Source organism: Nyctereutes procyonoides, unplaced genomic scaffold (genome assembly GCF_905146905.1).
Source record: "Nyctereutes procyonoides isolate TBG_1078 unplaced genomic scaffold, NYPRO_anot_genome, whole genome shotgun sequence".
Lineage (NCBI taxonomy): Eukaryota > Metazoa > Chordata > Mammalia > Carnivora > Canidae > Nyctereutes > Nyctereutes procyonoides.
The window spans coordinates 516,546-534,207 of record NW_026575131.1 but is presented as its reverse complement, the minus strand read 5'-3'; the positions used below and the strand labels follow the sequence as shown (position 1 = coordinate 534,207).

Below are 17,662 nucleotides of genomic sequence, written 5' to 3'. Positions count from 1 at the left end.
TACTCAGGTTGTAACAGGAGCATCTTGGCGGTCCTTCAGTTTTCTCCCCAGTTTTTTTTTCTTTTTTAAGATTTATTTATTTATTTATTCATGGGACACACACACACAGAAAGAGAGAGAGAGAGAGAAGCAGAGACACAGGCAGAGGAAGAAGCAGGCTCCATGCAGAGAGCCCAATGTGGGACTCGATTCCAGGTCTCCAGGATCAGGCCCTGGGCACGCCACACCGCAGAGCCACCCAGGCTGCCCTCTTCCCAGTTTTACTGAGATATAATTTACTGAGCTATATACTTGCAGCACCGGAGGAGGAGTTTAGCATGTACACATAATGGTCTGACTCACATTTATGGTGAAATAATAACCACAGTAAGTTTAGCTAGTAGCCATCATCTCCCATAGATACAATAAAAAGGAAAAGCGAAAAAAGAAAAAAAAAAGACTTTCTTCTGGTGAGAACTCTGGGGATCTACTCTCTTAGTGACTTTCCTGTATATCACACAGCAGTGCTCCCGGCTTATTTATCTTATGCCTGGAGGTTTGTACCTTCCATCACCTTCTGCAATCCCCTCTCCCCCCACCCTCCGCCTCTGGGGACCACAAGTCTGATCTCTTTTTCTGTGAGTCTGTTGTTTTTAGTTGTGTGTGTGTGTGTGTGTGTGTGTGTTTTAGATTTTATTTATTTATTCATGAGAGACACAGAGAGGCAGAGACACAGGCAGAGGGAGAGGCAGGCTCCCTGTGGGAGAGGGATGCCGGACTGGATGCCAGGACCCCGGGATTGCGCCCTGAGCCGATGATAGGTGCTCTGGTGGCTCTGAGCCACTCAGGTGCCCCTGTTGTTTTTAGTTTCTAACACGCCACACAGAAGTGAAGTCACACAGTATTAATTGTTCTGTGCTCCTCAGTTTCTCATCCTCTATGTGCTGAAGCTGCTGCAGACGCATTTCGTCCTCAACACCAGCCTCGGTCTGGCTCCCGGTGGCGGCAGGCGCTGCATCCCTGGGCCCGACAGGGTGCACGGGGAGGACCCCACGACCCAGCGGGAGCCCCGGCGGGGACTCAGGAGCCCAGACCCGCAGCACTCTGGGCAGCCCAGCGAGCGCAGCGCAGCGCAGCGCAGCCCAGGCCAGTCCAGGTCTGGCCGCGAGTTCCAACTCTGGCGGTGTCCTGGGAGGGGAGCGGGGAAAACGCTGTGCACCCAGGCCGGGAAGGGAAGGCCGCGACCTGCCGGGAAGGAGCACTGCCCGCGTGCCCCTCGCTTGCCTGAAGCTGCCCTCCGTGGGGCGGGCGGACAGGCTCTGCGTCGCCGCCTCCCCCGTGCCGGCCCGGGGAGGCCCGTGGCCCCTCGCCGTCGGCCTCCTCCTCCGAGACCGGGCGCAGCAGGGTACCCGTTGGGCCGTCGGAGCGTCTCGCCCACCTGGGCGGGGTGTCCGGGCCGGCTGGGCCTGGAGCGGCGTGGAGCGCCGCGGCGTCCCGGGGCGCGGGTGGCGGGGCAGCGGCCGGGGCCCCGGGATGGCTCCGCAGAGCGGCTGTGCCGCGCCGTAAGGCTCCAACCTCCCGTGCCCGAGGCCGGTCTCCGACGCGCTCCGGGTCTCGGGCGGGACAGCGCGGGGACCCGCTCGCGGTAGGCGAGGGCTGGAGGGACGCCGACCGCGGGGCGCGAGCTTCCGAAGCGCCTGGGCGGGCGGGGCGGGCGCCAGCTTAGGGCGGGTGGCGGGGGCGGGGGCGGGGGCGGTGCTGGGGCTCCGGGCGGGGCGGGGACGCGCGGCGCCGGCCAATGGGGCGCGCGCCCGGGGCCGAGCCTCCTGCGAGCCTTCCCGGCGCCCGCGGCGTCACGTGAGCCGCGGGGAGCGAGGCCGAGCGAGCGGCAGGCGGTCGGGCTCCGCCGCAGCGACCCGCGGGCAGCGGGCGAGCGCCCCGAGCAGGACCCGCGCCCGGCCCGCCGCCCCCGCCCCGCCCCGCCCGGAGCCCCAGCACCGCCGGGCCTGGCCGCTGCCGGGCGTGCGCCCAGTTCAGGTGGGAGAGGCTCGGGGGGGCCGGACGGCCGCGTGGACGCTGCTCGGGCGCCCGGGGCTGGTCGGGACCCGAGGGGGCGGCGGGGCGCGGACTGGCCTCTGGCCGTGCGGCGGGAGCCCGCGCCGCGTCCCCAGCCGTGCGCCGGCGCCCGGGGAAGGTCGGAGGGGCCGGGCGAGCCCGGGGACGCCGGCTCCCGGGCCGTGGGCACTGCCCCCGCGCTCCCATATGGCGGGCCCCGGGCCGGGCCTGGCGGGAGGAGCAGGCGGGCGGCCGGGCTGGGGGCCGGGCCGGGCCGGGCCGGGAGGGGGCCGCGGGGCGGGGGTCACGCGGGCCTCCGAGCCGGGGCCTCGGGGGAGGGGGCGCGGGCCACGCGCTCCGGGGTCTGTGCCCCTTTCCCACGGCGGCTCCACGCGCGAGTGTGCCCGGGGCCCCCGGCACAGCCGCGCCGCCGCGCACCACGCCCCGCACACGCGCGGGCCCACGACAGGAACTCACACCCCTGCGCGCACACCCGCACCGTTCACACTCCCGTACTCCTACCGCCTGCGTCGGGCCCCCAGGTTCTGTCCGCGGAACACGGGCACCAGGGTGACCAAGGGGGGGCGGGGGCGGGGGCAGAGGACAGGCCACCCCCCACCGCGGCCGTCGCCCTGTTGGGGTCCCTGTCTCCTCCCCACTGTGGCATTCCCAAAGGACCTTCTCCCCCCCCCCCGTGACTTAGAGGGGATGTTCTCTCACCCCGTCCCTGCGCAGCTGACAAAAAAAAAAAAAAAATGCTTTAGTCCCTCAAATCACCTTTCTCCCAAGGACCGGGTGGCTCCTGGGAGCCCCTGCCGTCCTACAGGTGGGAGGACGCCTGGGCTCTGCGACTTTGGGGCCTGCGGATGGCGCAGGGAGCCGAGACTCTTATTTTGAAGGGCGGCCCCCACCCGCCACCCCCGTGATTTGCACGCTGACCCAATGGCGAGCCCTTGGCCGGCGCTGGGCTTGTTATCAATTACATGTTGTTCCTGCAGCCGCTGTGTCCCCGGGAGGATAAACAGCAGGCCTGGCCCGGCCGGGGGAGGGGGCGGGGTCCGGCTGTAGGCCCGGGCCGGTGCCCGGAACAGCGTGTCCCCTCCCCCTGCACGCAGCCAGTGCTTGCGGCCGCGCCATGTGCTGCTGTGTGTTAGCGCCCCAGCCGGCTCCCTGCAGCCCTGGCGGCCCGTTCTTGTGTCGCTGGCGCCTGCGGTGGCCCCAGAGCCCTTTCTCTGCTCTCAGTGCCTGAGTGTGCAGCCCCAGCGGCTCAGCCCCGCAGGAAAACTCTTGTGCCTGACCCTGGCCCTGCTACTGCTGGAGGAATCTCCACACCCTTCCCTCTTGCCTGTCAGCCCCAAGCATCTCTCACCCACTCAACCAGCAAATTGTGCGGGCTCTTGTTTTAGATTGTGGGATAGTGGTGGATGGGGTAGTCAGAACAGCTTATATTTTGGTGGGGAGGTAGACAGAAAATACGTACACACAAACACATAACCAAGATAGTTTGGGGGGGGGCAGCTGCTGGATGATTTCACAGAGGGTGGTCCGGGGAGGCCCCCCAGGCAGTGACTTCAGAGCTGGGGTCCAATTAAGGCACTCCCACCTGGTGCTGGGGGAGGCAGGGGAGAAGAGGGACCCACAGTGAGGGCACAGCCAGCGTGGATTAGAGCAGGTGGAGGTGAGGCCTGGGAGAGATGGGCAAGGCCCAGGTGCTGGGCTGCTGGGAGAAGACGGGGTCATATTTTGTGGGGAAGTTATTGGAGCTCTTCTCCTACGCGACCCTACTGTGCTTAATTTCTTTTCCCTGGTGCTTCTTTTTATACCATTTCATCTGTGATGTCTCAGTCATCAACTCTGATACCATCATCACACTCTAAAATATTCACAGTAACTCCTTGCTGTCATGTAATAAATAGTCAGTTGATGGTCACATTTCAGGGAAGAGTTTTTTTTTTTTTTTTTTTTTTTTCAGGGAAGAGTTTTAAGTGGGCAGGAGCATGACCTGATCCGCCCCTCACCTCCGGTTATGGCCTATTCTAGGTCTAGGAAGACTGGGGCCCTCCTGATTCCTTAGGACTACAGCAGAGGGGCAGAAGGATCGTGTGTTCACCTATTTGAAGGTTAATCCTAGTGGCTGGTACTGACCGGGGCCTGCGTGTGCCAGCCCCTGTAACAAGTGTTCAACCTGTGTCCACTCACTGAACTGTTTCAGCAGCCTGGGAACTAGGTCCCACTGGCAGCATCCCCACCCAGCAGACCCACACACAGACCCAGAGAGGTTGTGCCACCTGCCTGAGCTTGCCCAGCCAAGTTGCAGAGGCAGGAGCAGAGCTTCCTGCTCAGAGGGTGAGGGAAAGGGGTGGTAGTGGGGCTTAGGGCCCAGAGTGTGCTTGTTGCCCTTCACATCATCTGGCACTTGCATTCCTTCTCAGCACCTGATTTGGTGAATAGCATGTATTTTAAAACTGCCAGTTTTGAATCCTCAGATGAGTATTTAAAATCGAAGAGTCGAATATCCTCTTGGCAAAGCGGCCCTGGGGTGCAGACTTGCCAAAGGCATGTACCTTGCTTTAGTTTCCTGGAGCTCTGTGAAGCTTCCTGGATTAGTGGGGAACTGAGGTCACTGGGGCCTGGAACAGGTGGGGAAACTGAAATTTGGGGAGCACACAGCTGACGATGATCCTGGCTGGCCTTGAGAAGTCTGTTGCTGGCCAGGCTTGTTGACTTGCTGACCGGTGAGTAGTACCGTGTGCCAGGTCCAGGAGTAGGCCTTGAGACAGAGCACAGGGCTGGGTGCAGAGTGGTGACAGGCAGCAGAGAATCTCTGGTTTCAGATGTAGCCCTTCCCTCTTCCTTGAACCTCACTGGTCACTGGGCGGGGACAAAGGTCCATGGAGGTGGCCCCATTACAGCCGTTATGCTGTTGACTCTCCTTGGACACCGGACTTAGCATGGCCTTCAGAGGACGCAGATGTCCCCTCTCTTCTCTGTTGGTATTCTCTGAGCCCCTCCTGGGCACCAGCTGCCACGCCGGAAGCTGGGAACACAGTGGAGACCCAGCAGCCCAGCCTGCCCTCATGCAGTTCATGGTCTAGGGGGGAGACGGGAGTTATCTGGGCCTTCCTGAGGTGGTGAGTGCTCCGTGGGGTACAGGCCAAGGGCATCCTATCTCATCTCCTGCGAAGTCAAATGGGATAGTGGCTGTGGGAGTGCTCTGGGACCGGGACCACTTTTGTATCATGAGTTATCACCATGGGGCAGGGTCTTGTCCACCCAGTGGTAGAGCCTCAGTAAAATGTCCTGGTGCAGTTGAGGACATTTTGTTCTGTGCCTGCCATTCCTATTTCACAGAGGAGGCAGCTGAGGCTTGAGGGGTGTGAGAACGAGAGGGTGGATTAGCTGCCCTCCTTCCCGGGGGTGGGGGGGTGGGGGGGTGGGGGGGGGTGGAGCAGAGCCTGTGAAGATGGAGACCCACAGATGGGTCTTTAATCTTTTTTTTTTTTTTGCCACAAATTAGACTTGCCTAATCAAAATATAGACTGCCAAGTTAAGGTTCAATATCAGATAAAGTAATTTCTTAATATGAGCATGGCCTGTTTAACGTTTGGGATATACTTATGTTAAAAGTTGCTTGTTTTTTCAAATCTGAAATTCACATTTAATTGGGTGGCCTGTGGTTTTATTTGCTCAACCTGGCAACCCTATGCAAGCCTCAACAACACAGGGGTCAGAGGGCAAGTGGCCACTCTTCTACCCCCCTTCCAGTGACTCAACAAGAATGGAGCTGAGGTCAGGTGTCCTCGGAAATGCAGCCACTCCAACTGGCTGGACGGGGCTCCCCAACCTTGACGGTTTGAGGGTCCGGAGAGCCTCCTTGCGTCCTTTGTCACTCACATGTACTCACAGTCATTCACAGACAGGTACATGTGTGTTCTTTCCCGAATTGTTCTGGAAAACCTGTTTGAAACCAAAAGTAACCCGGATTGTGCAATGGGCTTGGAGAGCACTCTTTTGCAAATAGGTGGTGCAATTTCGGAAAACACTCTTGCAGACAAAGTTCTCCCACGGGATGGGATGGAGACAGGATCCAGGCATTTGGTAATGAGAGACTATGGGCAGGCAGCAGAGTGGGGGGGGGGGGGCACAGGCCCTCGAGGTGGCAGGTGAGCATGCCGTCCTCCTGACCAGGCCTCCTTTGTTCCTCTCTGTAGTCGCCAACGGCACGGCCAGGCCAGCATGGTGGACCACTTGCTTCCAGTGGACGAGACCTTCTCGTCGCCGAAATGCCCAGTTGGTTACCTGGGTGACAGGTTAGCCAGTGGACGGGCATACCACATGCTGCCCTCACCCCTCTCGGAGGATGACAGCGACGCCTCCAGCCTCTGCTCCTGCGCCAGCCCGGACTCACAAGCCGTCTGCTCCTGCTACAGCAGTGGCCTGGGTGCTGAGGGCCAGGACAGCATCTTGGACTTCCTGCTGTCCCAGGCCACCCTGGGCAGTGGTGGTGGCAGTGGCATCGGGGCTGGCAGTGGTCCCATGGCCTGGGGGGCCTGGCGCAGGACACCAGCACCTGTCAAGGGGGAGCATTTCTGCTTCCCCAAATTTCCTGTGGGTGACCCTGATGATGTCCCAAGGCCCTTCCAGCCCACCCTGGAGGAGATTGAAGAGTTTCTGGAGGAGAACATGGAGCTGGGGGCCAAGGAGGCCCCAGAGAGCAACAGCAAGAACGCAGAGGCCTGCAGCCAGCTCTCAGGCGGGCCGCACAGGAGCCACCTCCACCCCGGGTCCGGTGGCAGAGAGCGCTGCACTCCCCTCCTGGGCGGTGCTGGTGCAGATGGCAGCCAGAGCCCTGCTGGGGGGCCCGCATCAGATGGCCCCATCCCCGTGCTGCTACAGATCCAGCCTGTGCAGGTGAAGCAGGAATCGGGCACGGAGCCGGCCTCCCCTGGGCATGCCCCAGAAGGTGTCAGGGTTGCCCAGCTTCTGGTCAACATCCAGGGTCAGACCTTCGCACTTGTGCCCCAGGTGGTGCCGTCCTCCAATGTGAACCTGCCTTCCAAGTTCGTGCGGATTGCCCCTGTGCCCATCGCTGCCAAGCCCATTGGGTCGGGACCCCTGGGGCCCGGCTCCACTGGCCTCCTCATGGGCCAGAAGTTCCCCAAGAACCCCGCAGCAGAACTCATCAAAATGCACAAATGTACTTTCCCCGGCTGCAGCAAGATGTACACCAAGAGCAGCCACCTCAAGGCGCACTTGCGCCGGCACACAGGCGAGAAGCCCTTTGCCTGCACCTGGCCGGGCTGCGGCTGGAGGTCAGTATGACAGGTGACAGGCTGGGCAGTGAGCACACTGGCTCGCCTCTGATCCCCTGGGTGTGCGGTCAAGGCCCAGTTCACCATTAGATAGAGCTGATTAGGAAGGAGGTGGGGGGGCAGGCAGGGAGCGGGGCCGGAGCTGGCACGGCTGCTCAGAGGGCTCCTGGTCCCTGCTGAGCACCAAAGCCTGAAATCAACTGGTCTCCGGTTTCATAATGACCAGGTAAAGCTCGCTGGGGCTCCGGCTGAGGGTGAGGAGCCGGGCCTGGGCAGAAGGGCTCTTTTGGTACCTGTGGGGCCAGCTAAGAGGATGGAGGAAGGGCTGTGCCTCCCATGGGGCCGTGCCACAGGGGCATCGCTCCCTCTAGGCCTCCCAGCACCCGTAAGGGTAAGTACTGCCCTCACTGCCACCTTACAGCTGAGCAGGTAACCTGCCCAGGGCCACACCACTTAGTAAATGGGATTCCAGCCCCGAGAGTCATATCAGAGAAGTCATATCCAGAAAACGCTTTTCCAACCAACTTTACTTGTAGACGTTCTTGGACACATGGGCTGTGCCTGGTCCTTACTCCCCTGGAGGTACTTGAAGCTATATTTGGGAAACTGCGAAGGACAACCGAGAGGGAGGATCAGGTGGGAAGGTGCTGCAGTAAAGGTGGAATCGTCCTTCCAGACTCTACCCTGTGTGGGACAGCAGGGGACACCAGCTCTCCAAGGGCGGCGGTCTGGCCCGGGCTGCCCAGCCAGTGGGTGATGGAGCTGGATGGGTTCCCGGGTATGGCCCGCCCTCTTCAGGGGGGCTTGTGCACCTTTCCCTGAAGAGCAGGTGGCCAGGAGCTCCCATGCCCAGGCTACCACAGCTGGGCTCTCCCCAGTTTTTAGGACACCTACCCTGGGGGAATGCAGCCTATCCGGGAGGGTGGCATGTGCTTCCGTATGTTCCCAGGCTTTGCCGCGGCTGCTGCTTTGTGAGTATGTGCGTGAGTCAGGGCCACAGGGCGTGCTCATCTGTGTGCTGACCTCACCGTGGGAGTGCAGCTGTGCGTCCTGCTTTCTCCATGCGTGTCGTGGTGTGTTACGTGACTACGTGTCTGTGGCCCTCGTCCGTGCGTGGGCATTTGCGTGGGTGTGACCTACGCAGAGCAGTGGCAGCTTCTGTTTCCCTGACCAGAGTCCTCTGGGAGCGCGGGAGGGTTGGCCGCTCCTGGGAGATGCCGGCCCTGGAGTCCCAGCTGGCCGAGGCTGTGGCCGGATCTGGGACCGAGTCTCTGAAGTGACGAAGCAGCCTTCATCCACGGAGTGCCAAATGGGCCAGGGAAGGGACTTTGGCCAGATAGCATCCTGGGGAAGGGTCCCCCCAGCCACTGCCCCAAAGGCGCCCATCTCACAGGCCCACGTGGCTTCCCCCACAGCCTGTGCTCCAGCTCTATGGCGTTGGCTCCAGGGTGTCAGTGGCTGCCGTCGCATGCCTCTCTGAATCTCCCGCCACAGTCTGGGGTGGGCCCTGGGGTGCCAAGGGCCCCTGTGGGGTGGCCTGTAAGGCCCGACGCAGTAGGAGGTATGCAGTGTTGGTGGTCAGAGCTTTGGGTGGGGGGAGAGGCCGAGACACGGGCTGTAGAGGCAGGTGCTCAGCTGTAGAAGGCCAGGGCATTGTGACAGCTTGGCCTGGGGGTAGCCAGCAGCCAAAGCTGGGAGCCTCCGCCCAGGCCTCCGGCTTGCTGTGTGCCCTTGGGGAGGTCCCTCCAGGCCAGGCCTCCGCTTCCTCATCTTTGAAGGGGAGGGCCTGCTCCCTACCAGGGTCAGGGGGGCAGGGATGCCCAGCACCACCCCCTTCTTGTGGGTGGTACTGTTACAAGGGCAGAGTCTGAGAAGGGTGCCAGCCTCATAGGGGCTCCTCTTGGATGCACTTTGCTCTTGGTGGGGGGGTGGTGGGCTGTGGCATCTGGCCTTACAGAGCACTGGTCTCATCTTCTTGGGCCCTGTCCCCGGCCACTCCTGACTCTTGGTGGTGGCCCTTCCAGTCGGAATGGGGCTCGCTAGGGCCAGAGGACGAGCAGTGTGGTCCTTGGCGAAGGCTGCCCACTTTTCCCATTCCCCAGGAGGATGGGACCTGCCTTCTGTGGAGTCCTCAGCCCAGAGGACAGCTTCGGGAGGCAGGTCTCAGCCCCAACACAGTAGCTTCTGGAGCTGGTGAGTTCCCATGGGAGGAGGTGTGCAAGCAAGAGCTGGATTCAGCTTTTCCACTGCGTGGGCCTTTGCACTAGTCTTCTTGTCCAGGATCCTCTGGGCAGGGGAAGGCAGGGAGTGTGCCTGCATAGTGCCGTCCCTGTGGAGCTGACCCGGAGCCCTCCCTGCCTCCAGCCACTCCTAGGTCTTCAGAGGGCCTCCCCAGCTTCTCCCAAGTTTCCCCTGAAATGGGGTCTGGCTTTTGTTGGGTTACAGGTGATGGAGGCATAGGGAGCTGAGGGTGCCTGCCTTTTGGGAGAGCTGTCTCTCTGAGAATGCAAGAGTCCCTGGTTGGCCTTCAGGAATCCTTCAGGAGGCCCTGGAGATGTACACAAGATTACGTGTCCCTCCTACATGGGGGGAGCCCTTGCAGGAGCTGAGTAGGAAGACAGACCAGTTTTGGGGCAGCTTAGTCTGGACAGGACGGCAGAAGTATGTGCCATGTTTTCTGACCACTTACTATGTGTTGGGCAGTGCTCTAAGGTGCTCAGAGTGGGAATATCTTCCACAAATGGCCACACTTGCTTGTATACTTCCTGCCATGAGGAACTCATTACCTTATGAGGCTCTTCTGGCCCTTTTGTGTGCTTTGGTCACTTAGATTTCTATCTAAACTTCTCATTCTGGCACAATCTGCTTGCCAACCTCCCTTCCACAATGCACACTCCCCCGGGCCACCATCCTCTCTGCGCCCTGTGTGTCTGTCTCTAGCACTTTCCTCTAATGGCAGTGGTCGCTGGTCTTGGTGATGCTCCCTGCTTTGTTCTGCCCGTGTCACATAGATAAGCTCGTTGAGTCCTCACAATAGCCCTGTAACATGGAGGCGCCAGTCTGCATTTCCAGAGAGCCCATGGGGATGGAGCTAGTGAGCATGGCTCTGGCGGTGCCCTCAGCCCTACTTGACCCACCCCCTTTGGGTAGACATGCCTTTCCCACCAGGAACTTGATGCCTGCAGCTGTGTGGCTGGCCTTTCTCTACTCCTCTCTCCCTGTACACCTGGTACACTGGCTCAGTGTCTTTTCTCCCCCACGAGGCCACCAGCTCTCTCAGGTGTTATGCTTCTGGGCTAGGAGAAGAGAGCCATCACCAACAACAGCAGTAACAGTAGCTCCTAACACGAGCTCTGAACATTCCAAAGTAACTCATTTAATGCTCTGAGCAAGTCCACAAGGTAGGCATCAGTCATTGTCCCCTTTATAGAGGAGGAATTTGAAGTACAGGACAGTTAAGTTCTCCTTGGTCATACAGCTAGTGAGTAGCAGAGTCGGGAGTTCAACCCAGGCTGTTTGCCCCCTGATCTCCTCCACCCAGACTCAGGTCTCTCTCCTGCACCCCCACCCCCTCAGGCAGACCTCCAGTGGGAGGTGGCCTGCTCAAGCGGTGGGAGGGAGGATCTCTACCTGCAGCTGATCTTTAGGGAGCACTTCTGCATATTTGCCTGTCTTCTCATATGGGGAGCTTACCACACCCACGGCTGCCTCTCTTCCCAGTGGCCCTGGTACGCAGTTTGCTTTTTATCCTGTTGGGCTGGTTCTGGCCTTGGCACTGTGTCCTGTACCCTTTTGTAAAATGAATGGTGCTCCCCCCAACCCAGGTCGTCATTTGCCATGTAACCAGCCCCCACTTCCTTCTGCTTTTGGTCCTGAACCCAGTATTCCTTGTCCCCTCCCCCCCGGGACGTGGTTCTGGCACCCTTAATGGGGCCCAAACCAGACTTTCCCTATCCCGATCTAACTGTCTGGGAAGTGGCTGTTTGCCTGCCTTCCTAGAAGTTTCCTTGCTATGCTCAGACACAGGCCCCCTTTGTTCACAGCAGCAGAACGTCCTGTTCCAGAATGGCCAAGCGTCCCATCCAGAAAGAATACCCTCCTTCCACAGCTAATATAAATATTAATAACTCCTAGCAACCCTATGTGGTAGGTACTATGGTCATCCTCAGTGGACGTGGGAGGCCCAGAAAGGGGTACTTGCAGGATTGAGGACCCGGAGCCAGGATGTGGCAGCGACAGGATTCAGACCCAGTGGCCCACTACTGGCCTGCTCCTATTCAACGACACATTCTCTAACCTCTTCCCTCCATTTGGTAGAGCTCCCAGTGTCGTTGGGCAGGTTGTGCACTGTACAACTCCAGGGAGCACCATTCCCATTGTAGTCCTCAAGACCTGACGATTTACAGTAATGGCTTTCTGGCTGATGGAAGGGGCACTTTGCACAAAGATGCCGTGTGTGCCCATTGTGGTGCTGATGTTCTTGGCTGCTTCTCTCTCTGGCACCTCAGGAGCACGAGTCATGGTACTGACCCATGTGCTCCTGGGCATCAGCAGGGACCAGGCACCGTGCTGAGCTCCTTGCAGGTAATCAGAGCTCACAGTCCTTGAATGATTGCCATGTGCTGAGTCCTCTGAGGCAGATCTGTCATTTCTGCATCTCCAGGTGGGGAAACTAAGCCTCAGAGAGCTTGGTGACTTGACCAGGTCATCTGATCGGTAGGTGGCAGAGCTCACCGCCTGCAGGGTCTGCATCTCAGCCACCTGCCCCCCTCCCACTGTGTGGCCCCCAGGCTCCTCCAGTGGCCGCTCTCCAGAAGAATGTGTGTGAGGGTGTGAGGTAGGGATCTTCTGAGGGCTCACTTCCCGGGGATGGACCCCAGGTCATAGGACCCTGAGGCAGCAGGGAAGAGGCTTATAGGTGGGGACAGCTGGTTCTCAGGCCTGGCTCTCCCTTGGTGTCCCCATGATGAGAGGCCACTCCTTGTGTCAACTCCTTGGCCTCCAGGACAAATCCCAGAAGGTGGGCCAGAATCCCAAGGTCTTCACTGGATGAGTGAGGAAACAGACCCAGGCTGCTCCTGGAGCTCACTCAGGACCACACAAGGCCTAGAAGGATGGGACCTAGTGGGGTGGGGGCCTAGAAGGATCCAGCCATTCCACTGACTGTGTGACCCTGGCAAGCCCCTTGTCCTTTTTGCGTGCTTTTGCTGTTTTATTGCCAGTTCTCTGGGACTGATCCTGCTGCCTCCCTGACCAGAAAGGTACCTGGTGTTTGGAAAGGCTCAGATATTGCTGGTGGCATTGTTTCTGTGGCTTTCTGCTTGCTCCTGCCCTGGGTAGACCCACCTGTTCAGAAGCTGTGTGTTCAAGTCCTACTGGGGGCAGGTGGCCCTGGCCTGGGGGCACGGTCCAGGCTCTGACCTCCAGGGTGCATCAAGGTCACTTCCTCACTGGCTCAGGGCTCCAGTGCCTACACTACCCAGGCAAGCAATGTGGAGGAGGCCAGCACTCTGCAGTCACCAGGATGGGCAGGCACAGCAGGGTGCTATGCCAGGACCTTTGCCCTGGCCTTGTTTGCTCTGTCACGTTGGGGATGCTGGATCAGGCCCTTATCATTCTGAGCCTCGATTTCCTCATCTGGCAAATGGGCCAGTCAGGCTTCCATCATTCCAAACATATGCTGAGAGCATTGCTCTGTGCCAGCCCCAATTGGGGCTCTGGGATAGGAAGTGGAGTTGCCAGCCTCCCAGTGCAGAAGCCTGGCAGTTCTCTTGGGACAAGGCCCTGGGCCCCAGAGGCAACTTAGCCAGTCTGAGCTGCCTGTCCTCTGTGCTTCTGGGTCAGGCTCCCTGTTTGATGCTTAGGCCTTCCTACTTCTCAGCTAAGCCTTCCCCAGGGCATTTTCTGTTGGGTCCTTCTAGTCCTTGGCAGGCTGTGGCATTAAGGCTTCCAACCACAGGGGCAGGCCAGAGGTAGGCTACCCATCAGCTGGTTTGGGGACAGCTGTTCCAGCTAACCTACCTCTGGCTGTGTGGCCACAGGTTCAGGGAGGGGCTGCTGGGCCTGGTACCTGTGCATGTGTGCATGTGTGTGCACATGTGTTCTACGTGTGTGCATGTGCACCCACACATGTGATTGCTACATGGATGTGTGTGCATCACATCCGTGTTTGTGACATGCACATGTATGGCATGTGTATATTGGTGTGTGCATGTGCATTGTGTGGTGTGCACATGAGCGTGTCTGTGTGCATACAATGGGACTCGAGAGGGCTTCCCTGTAACAACCCTCCATCCTCCCCTAGGTGCTTGCTGTGTTCACTCTTTCATGTAAATGCACTTACTGGGCACCTGCCATGCACCAGGCTGCTTGAGGGATGGGCCATGGGGAATGAGACATGCATGTCTTTCCTCATGGAGCTGATGGTCTAATGGCACAGGCTGACAGTCATCAAAAAGTTGAAAACTAATTTAAAATTACACAGAGGTGGGGCCAGGAAAGTGAGGTGCGTATTGTGCCAGGGGAGCCTAGAGTGGGATGCAGTCCTGGAGGGCTTTCTTGAGGAACTGACATTTGAACTGAGCTCTAAGAGATGAGTGGGAGGGAGCAAGAAGAGGGGGAGGGGAAAGCATTTCAGATGGAGGGAACCGAATGTGCAAATGTCCTGTGGCAAGGGGGGGTCCCAGGATGGACCAATGTAGGTAGAGCAGAGGAAGACAGTGTGTATGTGTGGGGAGTGGGATCTCACTGCCAGGATGAGGCTCCTGGGGTGGGGAGAGCTTCAAATCCCTGAAGTCAATGGTAGCAGTCTGAGCATGTGGCTGGCTGGGACCCTTACCTCTCCCATCAGCAGCTGCTCATTCTCAGTGGCCTCTGGGCTGTGGGAGCCCTTGCTCCCAGGCAGGCTGAGGCCCAGAGAGGGAGGTGCCAGGGGAACCATCTAAACTCTCAGAAGTGCCTTGCAGGGGTGTGGTTTGGTTCGGGGACAGCTCTGGCGGTGGGGCCTCAGGAAGGCGGTGCCCAGCAGTGGGGGGAGCTGCCGGGTGGAGACCCTACCCCTGTCCCCCGGAGAGGAGGGAGGAGACAGGAGGGCGGAGCCGGGAGCTCCCTGAGCGCTCCCCAGGCCTCAGTTCCCCCCTGGGGGCGCTTCCTCCCGCAGACCCTCATGGAACCCCGCATTTCTGCCCAGTGGGCGGCCTGAGGCTTAGCCGCAGGCGGGGCGGGGTGATCCCGCGGCCACCGCGGGGGACATGGTGCGGTGGAGTAGACCCTGGGCTCCGGGGCCTTGACAGCGGGTCCCCACACTCAGAGCGGACCGCTGCGCCCGCCCTGAGCCCTTGCCTGACGGCTGGTGCCGTCCTGGAGGGGGACGGGCCGGGGACGGTGGCTTTGCCCCGGGACTCCGCAGAAGCGCGGGGTCCTGCACCTGCCGGCTGCGCGGGCCCGGGCGCCGGCGGCGGGGCGGCCTCGCTCACGGGAGCGTGCGTGTCCCGCAGGTTCTCCCGCTCCGACGAGCTGTCGCGGCACCGGCGCTCGCACTCGGGCGTGAAGCCCTACCAGTGCCCCGTGTGTGAGAAGAAGTTCGCGCGGAGCGACCACCTGTCCAAGCACATCAAGGTGCACCGCTTTCCCCGGAGCAGCCGCTCGGTGCGCGCCGTGAACTGAGCGCCCGCCGCCCCCGCGCCCTCCCCGTTCTTTTGTAGCAATAATTTATTTGCGTCTTAAGAAGACGTGACGATGCTGCCAACCCACCTTCCGAAGCCCGGGAGGTGCCGCCCCTCGGGGAAGACCTGGAGCCCTGGGCCCCTGGGGCTGCGCCCCTAGCAGCGGCCGCGGCCCTCCCGCCTCCGTGCCTTGGTGCCTTCCGCGGGCTGGCCGGCGCCGGGCGCTGGGAGCCTGGACCTCCTCCCACGGCTCCCTGCCCGGGCCGAGCCTGGCACCTTTCGCTCAGAAGAAGAAATGTGCGGTTTTGAAGTGTCTGGTCCCGGAGGGAGCCGTGCGGGGGAGGAGGAAGTAGGCCAGAAGTCCAGGGCGCCCGGCGGCGCGGGGGTGCTTTGCTCCAGGATCTGCCCCTCAGCCTGACCAGCAGAGGGGTACGAACAGGGCACTCAGGGTGCAGATCCGGGCCCCTGGCAGATGGGGCATTAGGCAGAGGGTCTGGCCACGCATGTGCTTGAGCTAAAGTGCAGGGCGGAGGATGCAGGCCAGCCCCGGAGCATCTGTACGCAACACGGCTCATCCCCTCATCCTGTTCCAGACAGATCCAGGCACCAGCCTCCGGGGTCACCTTGGAGAAAGAGGGGAGCAGGCTGCATTGTGTGTAGGAGAACTAGATAGAGCCTCCGAATCCTGATTTAGAAATGCATTCCTTATTTTGTCTAGAAATTAATATCAAATGAACTAGCTTGTTTTGACAGGTTTATTTCACATCCTATGAATGTATGTAAATAAGCTGTACATAGGTACATCTACATAAAATGTCTTTTAATAACATGTCAACATTTGTGTAAATTTGAAATTAAAAAATCTATAAAGCTGGTGTACATATGTTACAATTATGTATATTTTCTTTGGTCCTTCATAAAAATATATTTACTTTGCCAATAAAAAGAAAAACGAACTCAATAACTTTATGGCATTCATGGGCTGTTTTCCGCTGCTTTGCCAGGAAATGGGGGTGATTCTGAAGGGTGATCTCTGTGTCTGTGTTCGCACCATTTAGAGGACCTTAATTTGTACCCGGAGAGACATGAAGACCCCTTCGGGGTTCAGCCCCTGGTACAGCAGTGCAGGCTTCCCAAAATAGCCTCACCTCTGTACTGGCTGTGGGGTTTCTGCTCACAGTAGTTTCCTGGAGGGCTCCGTCTCTCCACAAACCCAAATCCAGCCCCAATCCCCGTGTCAACTGCTAGGCCAGGCCCTCAGTGATCACCTCTACTCTGATTTACTGTTGGAGGTGCTCACTCAATGCTCTCTGTGTAGTCCTCCTAGCCTCTACTGTGCACCCACTGTATGCATGGTGTGCCAAGGAGACTCCTTTTAGGAAATGGCATGTTCTTTCCACCTGCCTGGGACATTGTGAATGGATTCAGTGTTGACTAGTAGAGAAGAGGCTTGGAGAGGCCAGTATATGCAATGAGACCGCCTCCTCCACCCATTCGAGGTACTCTGAGTTCTGGGGAGACAAGTCCTCTCGAACTCCCCCCAATTTTTGGGATCTCCACCATGTGCTCGCACAGTTGAGATCTGAATGCATCCACCTGCCCTGGGTAGGTTGGAAGGTGGAGACAGTGGGAGCCAGAGAACAAAGAGAGTCTATAAGCTAGTGAGGGGGCTCCAATGGGTGGCTGATGTTGGGCAGGGCAGGCTGGGCTCAGTGGCTGCCCCAGTTGCCCCGTCCACATGGATAGAGAGGTGAGGACCTTCTAGAGTGGTTCTTTCCCCAGGAGCCCAGTGCAAATGCAGCAAGTGTTTCTTAGTGACACCCTTGGAGATGGTGGAAGGTGGTGATGCACCCATGGATTTACAGCAGAGAGATGTCTAAGCAAGATGTGTGCACGCATGCTTTCATGTGTGTGAAATCATGTACCTCAGAAGGGGGAAGCCATTGTTCCTGCTGACAGGAACCATCTGCTACTGTCATCTTTCCTGTCTGGTGGATGCTGGCAGACATGAAGCTTTCAGGTGCACCCACCATACAGCATGGTGATTGGAGAATGGACACCCCATCCTGACCAGCTCTGTTCTTGGCGAAAGGACTCGGCCTTGTGACCCTTGCCCTTTGCCCCTGACCAGATGTACCCTCTGTAGTCAAACACGTTCCAGGGAAGTGAGGCATTGATTCCCAGGTGCCTTAATGTAGCCTTTCTTTATCCACAAACAAGCAATGCAGCCTGGATAAGAGAGAGAGTGGAGGTCACGATAGTCATACTGGAGGAAGAATACATCAGTGAGCACATGTCCCTATGATGCAGGCACTGACCCAGGATGCTACTCCCCTCGTCTCAGTGTGTGCAGTCCCCTAGCCAAGGCACAGCTGGCCACATGTGCAGGGTGGTCCAAGCCATCATCCTCAGGTTGGGCTCCCGACTCCCCACCTAATTTGTGTGTTGGCCTCTGCCTTGGGTGGGCAGCATGGTCCAGGTCTCTGCTTCCCGGAAGGGTTGGCTGAGAGAGGGCTGGCAGGGACAGCAAGGCAGAAGGAGTGTGGCATGAGTGAAGAGATGTGGGCATGAAGACAACTGCCTCTCACTCCACTTTGGGCAAGTTTATTAAACCTTTCTGATTTCAATTTCTTCACCCTGCAGAATGGACAT

General features: G+C 59.0%; 2 protein-coding genes across 3 annotated transcripts; one reads left to right on the top strand and one right to left on the bottom strand.

Moving 5' to 3' along the window:
* Nucleotides 1–328: 328 nt before the first annotated feature.
* Nucleotides 329–4,987, bottom strand: LOC129521597 (collagen alpha-4(IV) chain-like). The gene is made up of 3 exons (XM_055343222.1): nucleotides 4,900–4,987; nucleotides 2,812–3,241; nucleotides 329–1,676 (listed from the first exon to the last, which is right to left on the bottom strand). Exons 1-3 carry the CDS (start codon nucleotides 4,985–4,987, stop codon nucleotides 917–919), a joined length of 1,278 nt encoding a protein of 425 aa, XP_055199197.1. The 3' UTR covers nucleotides 329–916.
* KLF15 (KLF transcription factor 15) lies at nucleotides 1,811–15,965 on the top strand. 2 transcript variants are annotated; one of them, XM_055343993.1, is made up of 3 exons: nucleotides 1,811–2,016; nucleotides 6,246–7,346; nucleotides 14,843–15,965. In XM_055343993.1, exons 2-3 carry the CDS (start codon nucleotides 6,271–6,273, stop codon nucleotides 15,009–15,011), a joined length of 1,245 nt encoding a protein of 414 aa, XP_055199968.1. In that variant the 5' UTR covers nucleotides 1,811–2,016; nucleotides 6,246–6,270; the 3' UTR covers nucleotides 15,012–15,965. The 2 variants fall into 2 exon arrangements, with proteins under 2 accessions (XP_055199968.1, XP_055199967.1); XM_055343992.1 differs by lacking the exon at nucleotides 1,811–2,016 and adding an exon at nucleotides 4,806–5,165.
* The last annotated feature ends 1,697 nt before the right edge of the window (nucleotides 15,966–17,662 follow it).